The sequence below is a fragment of the Rhinoraja longicauda genome, chromosome 23 (assembly GCF_053455715.1).
Source record: "Rhinoraja longicauda isolate Sanriku21f chromosome 23, sRhiLon1.1, whole genome shotgun sequence".
Classification (NCBI taxonomy): domain Eukaryota; kingdom Metazoa; phylum Chordata; class Chondrichthyes; order Rajiformes; family Arhynchobatidae; genus Rhinoraja; species Rhinoraja longicauda.
In genome coordinates, this window is record NC_135975.1 from 21,833,279 (window position 1) to 21,840,266 (window position 6,988).

The following is a 6,988-nucleotide window of genomic DNA, read 5'->3' on the forward strand; positions in this document are numbered from 1 at the left end:
AGTTTAGAAATCGATCCTAATCGCTGAAAGCCAGATTTTTGCTTTAGTTTTTTATATGAATCTGACTTGCACAATATAATTAACCATATCACTGAAATTTAAAATTATTTGGCTTTTAAAGAAATGCCACGTGTTTTTCTCTCGGATTGATTTGATTTTGCTTTGCCTTGCTGTAGTAGATTTCTAAATTCATGGCAATAATTTTTCTGCAGAGCAAAGGAAATGAGTTGGCCCTCTCGCCCTTGGGACTGTTCCCCATTCATTGGGTCCATCTCGCTCTGTAACTTATTTGCATTCGGGTCAATATAGATTCCATGACTACAGCCGGCGTAAGCCATTTGATACCTTTTTTTTCCCTAGATTTACTGCCAGCCGTTACGGATTGTTAGAGTTTCGGAGAACCGGCGCATGTTGAACAGTGAGGCAGTGTTCAGGTGGTTCTGTGCATACTTGCCCAGTAAGTCATATCTCGTGATTCACTTTAAATGCAAGGTGCTGTGTAATTGCAAAATACTCCTCTTACTTTCCTGCAAAGTATCACACAGTGAGAGCTTTAAAAGTGCGCTGACCAGCTGCAGTGTAGAATGTTTGCTTCCTATGCCGCAACATGAGACAACCTTAATACCAGACTGAACGGCATCACAGCCAGAAATATGAAGAGGTTTTGGTTGCCAGGCTGTTTTAATGTTGGCCTTCATAACAAGAGGAATTGAGTATAGGAGCAAAGAGGTCCTTTTGCAGTTGTACAGGGCCCTAGTGAGACCGCACCTGGAGTACTGTGTGCAGTTTTGGTCTCCAAATTTGAGGAAGGATATTCTTGCTATTGAGGGCGTGCAGCATAGGTTTACTAGGTTAATTCCCGGAATGGCGGGACTGTCATATGTTGAAAGACTGGAGCGACTAAGCTTGTATACACTGGAACTTAGACGGATGAGAGGGGATCTTATCAAAACGTATAAGATTATTAAGGGGTTGGACACGTTAGAGGCAGGAAACATGTTCCCAATGTTGGGTGAGTCCAGAACCAGGGGCCACAGTTTAAGAATAAGAGGTAGGCCATTTGGAACAGAGATGAGGAAAAACTTTTTCAGTCAGAGAGTTGTGAATCTGTGGAATTCTCTGCCTCAGAAGGCAGTGGAGGCCAATTCTCTGAATGCATTCAAGAGAGAGCTAGATAGAGCTCTTAAGGATAGCGGAGTAAGGGGATATGGGGAGAAGGCACTGATTGAGAATGATCAGCCATGATCACATTGAATGGTGGTGCTGGCTCGAATGGCCTACTCCTGCACCTATTGTCTATTGTCTAATGTTAAGATATAAAATGGTAACGAAAATTGAATCAAGTCGTTTTATCCCCTTTTTCTTTTAGATTTCTTGAAATGATCGTCAGAGATCCCCTTTTTTGAGGAGATGGAGGGTGGTTGGTGGGAAGGTGAGTTTGCAGTGACACCCAAGAACCTTGGGGCATTTGGTGGGACCGGGGAAGGTGGAAGGGGCCGGCACAAGAGTGAGTGCGCCCCCCTGTGGAGATTGTAGTGTCTTACTCGCTGTGGAGTAACTCACCTTCCCGAATGAATTACTGAGCAACTTTAAGGGACTTTTCAAAAAAGGATTTTTCAAAATGTCCAAACTTTTCACGCAATAATTGACATTTTGCCCAAAATTTACAGCACAGCCCGAGACGTCTTCATTCCATTTCTTGCTTCACCACGGCCAATGGATTTGGCTAAAGTAGATTGGAAGTCCTAAAGAATTTTAAATCCTTCGCAGATGGAAGAGTTGACTGCACCTGGAGACACGAGAGGCTGCAGGTGCTGGAATCATGAATGAAAAAATAAAGCGCTGGCCGAACTCAGCAGACCAGGCAGCATCTGTGGAGGGCGTTTCAGACTCTGTAGAAGGGTCCCGAGCTGAAACGCCTCCTACTCCTACAGATGACAATTTATCCTTGACTTTACTTTCATTTATAATGAATGATCTCTTGCTATCTATCCACTTTGCTGCTGTAACACTGTAAATTTCCCCGGTGTGGGACGAATAAAGGATGATGATTATTATTATTGTTATTATTATTGTTATTATTATTACCCATTTTCCTCCACAGTTAATTACTTCTGCTTTGCTTATTCACATCTTTTTATGAGATGGTCCACTTAAAAGTGCACAACAAACGTATCAAATGATGGATATCGTGTCTATTCAATGTAGAAACTTTTTTTAAAAAAGTGGTATGCATCCACTCGTATGAACTTTACGCTGAGTTCGTGCGAAACATGCATTTATGGTTCCACGCTGTAGACACCGCGTGCTGTTGATACAGTGGACTTTCCCGGAATCTCTATCCCCCCGTTCCAGGTTTCTGGAAATGACACACGCCCTTTCCCCGGAACTCCAGCGGACGTGAAGGGAGAGAAGTGGTTGTGTAGCGGCATTCCCTGCTCCAGGAAGCAATGACACGTGTCCCTCGGTGTGGGAACTGTGGTGGAGGCAGCAAGGTTCTCTGGACTTTGCAAAGACAGGCAGGCGGGGGAGCTCAGTGTATCTCCTCGCCCAGCTCAGTGTACACTCTCTGCTTCTGGCCGTGTGCCGCTGCAACGTTACTGAGGAAATTAAAGAAACCAAAGCACCCAGTAAAATAAATTGTCCCCGGTTAATAATCACAAGAGTTGTGAAATTGGCCCGCATTCAATCTTCCATCCAAATAAAAGATAAAATCGTTTTGCGGAGGAGACGGTTTATCGGAAGAGCAGTTTTCAACAAATCTGATGTCATTTTGTATGTACAAATAAAGTTCTTGGCGTTGGAGTTAGTAAAATCAAATATTGTTCGCTGTTAACTGGGAGGATACAGCCGGGTGGGCAGGAGGACGCCTCTACATCAGGGCTTCTGTAACACGGACCGGAGTACCTCCTGAGATTAAAAAGAGTTAAAGTTAAGGTGCGCCCACGATAACCCGCTGCCGCACCTGCCCTGAGAGAAGAGAGGCGAGAGGCGAGAACTGGGAAAAGGCTGGTCAGAGGTGATCTGGTTGTAGGGAGAGAGAGAGCGCCGAGCAGACGGCTGATAACCAGGTCAGGGATTGCCAGAAGTTGCTTGTGAACTTGGAGTGTAAAGTCCGCAATGGAAAGTCGTGCTGAAGTTGGTTCTGCTCCGGTCCGCGTTGCACAGTGTATCTCCATCACTGGCAATTAGCAAGCAGCCCCAACGCCCTCCCCTCTACTCACTCCCCTCCTACAACATGACTGTCCCACTCAGGACAGAAACCCATAACCTGACCCAGAGCTGTCGCTTCACTGGCTTTTTGCCGGGGTTTAAGGTGATTCTGATGTCATTTGCTGGATTGACTTTAAAAGCAGAGCAATGGGTTCGGGGGCGGAAGAACAGTCGGGGTTGACCAGGGGAAGGTCCGAGCTCCACACTCCCAGCTCCAGCGCTTGGTCTAGACATGGGCGCCTGGTTTACCCATCTGCTACTGCAGCTCGCTGCAATCCTCGGGTGTTCACTGGTCACGCCAACTCCTCTGGTCAGGACGGACTCTGGAGCGCAACTGGAGCGGGACTGGGGCCAGCAGGTCCGATTCAAGCATTTGTACATGGAAGGCAGCAGCAGCCACCTGCAGATCAACCCTGACGGACACATCGACAGCTCGCACGCCCAGAACTTTTACAGTAAGTGCTGCGCTTCCAGACTTAGATTGCTGTCGACTTAGAATGTGGCACGTCCTGACAATTTAACTTTAAATCTTCATTTACCTGAAGAGCACTTGAACTTTTCCTGTTCATGTGGTACAGACTGCCACATTAGACTCATGTTGCGACCAGTGTGTAATGTAGTTAGTGGGCAGGTATTATTTCTAACAAAAACGTCGAGACCATAGGAAGGATAAGGGGGAAGTCTTTTAGGACCGAGATGAGAAAGTTTTTTTTCACAGAGAGTGGTGAATCTGTGGAATTCTCTGCCACAGAAGGTAGTTGAGGCCAGTTCATTGGCTATATTTAAGAGGGAGTTAGATGTGGCCCTCGTGGCTAAAGGGATCAGGGGGTATGGAGAGAAGGCAGGTACAGGCTACTGAGCTGGATGATCAGCCATGATCATATTGAATGGCGGTGCAGGCTCGAAGGGCCGAATGGCCTACTCCTGCACCTATTTTCTATGTTTCTATGTTTCTATCTGTAATCGTCAGACCGATAGGATCCTCTCTGATTGGGAATCCACCTACTGTGGAAACGCCTGTCCGTTCGCTAACCGTGTTACATAGAACAAGTCACTCTGCGCAGTATGTCAGTAAATACATTTATCTTGTTTCAGTTCTAGTTTAAGCCGAACGGTTCCATCAAATTCAATTAATTGCTCTTCAAAGGTAATTTGCAGAGATTTTGAACGTCCCTTTCATTTGTCCACGTGTTGGGGGGATTGTGGGATGACAAGGGATCAAGTGGTGGGATAGATGAGAGGAGGCGATCCGTGGAAAGTACTGGGGTGCACTTTCTCACAGCACCCCCGACTCAACGATATAGCACAGATTAAGGCCATTCAGCCCGTCTTACTGTCCTGTATTTTTGAAAGTGCCCTCCAATTGGCCCCCAATTCCACTGCCCTGCAAATCTGCCTATTCACCCGTAGTCCCCCTTAACGCGATGTCAAGGGGCAGGAGAGGGCGAGGGATGTGGGGCTCCCTCGGTTATATTACAGAGCCGTCAGCAACACCAGGCTGGTTTTTTTTGGTTGCAGCTCTACTGGAGATCAAAGCAGTGGAGCGGGGCCAGGTGGTGATCCGAGGCGTGAATACAGACCAGTACCTGTGCATGGACACCGAGGGAAGCATCTTCGGATCGGTGAGTCCCGCCTTGTGGTTGCAGGGGACTGGGGTTTGAACACCAGGACCCCACCTCACCCCGAGGCATGCTGGCCCTGCCATTCTGAATTAAAACGCGCGTCATCATGGCTTGTCCCTGTAGACTTGTCACAGCACAGGGGTAGCCATTCGGTCCATCGTCCACGCTTCCCATCAGAACAACCCCATTATATCCATCGGCCACGGCGATGCTCTCCTCTCCCTCTAACACTGACCCGCTTCTCTCCAAATGAACCTTTCCACAGCAACTTGGGCAGTTTACAGCCCAGTGGGATGAATATTGAATTCTCTAACTTCAAGTAACCGCGGCATTCCCACTCTCTCTCCATCCCTCCCCCACCCAAGTCGCACCAGCTTCTCGTTTTCACCCAACAAACAGCTAACAATCGCCTGTTTCCTTTATCATCATTACTTTTTTTGCATATCTTTTTCATTCATTGTTCTTTTTCTCTCTCCGTCGTCGTCAACACCTCTCGTTCCCCTCTCCCCTGACCAGTCTGAAGAAGGGTCTCGACCCGAAACGTCACCCATTCCTTCTCTCCAGAGATGCTGCCTGTCCCGCTGAGATACTCCAGCTTTGTTGTGTCTATCTTCAGATTCCCAACATCCCCGCCGCCTGAACTAGTGTCTCCTCGTGCCTCTCTCCATCCTCCAGCCCTTTGTGTTGTACCTGCCAATAGTCACAGACTCATTTTACGTACTTCAGTCAATCGTGGTCCTCAGTTTGGACAACCTTGTAACCGTGTCCCCGCTACACGGGGACCATTCCTGGTAATCTCCCCACTCCACTGTCCCACGTCCATCGCAGTATGAGGCCACCCAGAACTGAATGCAACCCTTCACCAGGAGCCGGTCGCTTATCTCCGCCCCTCTCTTTCACGCACAGCCAACCTACCGTGAAGATGATTGTAACTTCAATGAGGAGCAGCTGGAAACATTCTACAACGTGTACCACTCGCCCAGGCACAAGAAGGTGCTAAGTCTAAGCCTGGAGAAGCGCCCATTCATCCCCAACAGAGAACTTCCTCCCCTTTCGATGTTTTTGCCGAGAGAAAACGAGTTGCCGACGGCAACGTACAGCAGGCGGAGCTCGGAGAGAGAGACGAACGATACCGACCCCTTTGGCATGAGGTCCGGGCAGCAGGGGAGCCCGAAACTGTCCAGAAGTAGCAGGGGCTAACGGGACCCTCCGGCCGCGTCCCGCGGTGACATAGACCCACAGCACTGTTTCATGGGTTCCGTTCTATTTATTTATTGCTGTGCAAGGCCACAGAGTTCAGGAATTGGAAAGTAAGAGTAGGTGTGAGTAAATGCAGAGTTGTTGGCAAGGTTAGGGCAGGAGATGACAAAGTCATGGCAGTGGATGGAAGTCACTCCTAGTTAATGCTGCCACGACCACACATACCCATCGGAATGTTCACTTGTATATTACTGGTTCCACGATTCTCATTTCCACTACTCGCCTTGGAATTCTATTTAATATATTGTTCGAGTTTTCTATAAAGATTTTTTTTTTTTAAACACCCTTTACCATTTTAGACCAAATCCATCCACCTACTCAAACTGTTTGATGTATTACTCAACCTTTCCATACCTGATTTAATTACCTCTGTGTAAAGGCTATCTGTCTTTCAGATATTTCCTCTCCGTGTTTCTGGAGTCTATTCCTGTCTCTGCCCTTACATCCTCTCACGGCACTGCCTCGGGATTTGGAGATCATCCTTGTCCTCGACCGTGGTACACCAACCAAAGAACGTTGATCAACCAGGACTTTCTCTGGAATATCCTTAAGTATTTGAACGAGGTGAAATATTTAATATCCAGCCTTTAATGTCTTTAATAAGAGGTGGCACATTAAAAATAGGTGGCACATAAATTCTACAAATGGCTTTTAAGTCACCATGAATCGATCCTAAAAATATTTCTGTCTTTAATAAGACATAGAGATATTTTTGGGCTCGATTCATGGTGACTTAAAAACCAGTTGTAGAATTTATGTGCCACCTATTTTTCTTTTGCCTCCATGCATTAGTTTAAACTGGCCTGTATTGAATTCCGTGCTCCAGTTGCACACTGCCTGAAATTCCTTCCAATAACTTTACAACCTCTTGACAGCTTTGGTAAATGTGCCCA

The 6,988-nt window shown here is 47.0% G+C and overlaps 1 protein-coding gene across 1 annotated transcript; it reads left to right on the forward strand.

Moving 5' to 3' along the window:
* The first annotated feature begins 3,391 nt into the window (after positions 1-3,391).
* LOC144605106 (fibroblast growth factor 19-like) lies at positions 3,392-6,732 on the forward strand. The gene is made up of 3 exons (XM_078420161.1): positions 3,392-3,668; positions 4,732-4,835; positions 5,742-6,732. Exons 1-3 carry the CDS (start codon positions 3,446-3,448, stop codon positions 6,033-6,035), a joined length of 621 nt encoding a protein of 206 aa, XP_078276287.1. The 5' UTR covers positions 3,392-3,445; the 3' UTR covers positions 6,036-6,732.
* The last annotated feature ends 256 nt before the right edge of the window (positions 6,733-6,988 follow it).

Excerpts from the sequence above, each read along its gene's own strand:
- LOC144605106 (XM_078420161.1), top strand. The coding sequence starts at position 3,446 with ATGGGCGCCTGGTTTACCCATCTGCTACTGCAGCTCGCTGCAATCCTC. Across the intron at positions 3,669-4,731 it reads GCACGCCCAGAACTTTTACA|CTCTACTGGAGATCAAAGCA; the intron begins GTAAGTGCTGCG and ends TTTTGGTTGCAG. Across the intron at positions 4,836-5,741 it reads AGGGAAGCATCTTCGGATCG|CCAACCTACCGTGAAGATGA; the intron begins GTGAGTCCCGCC and ends TTTCACGCACAG.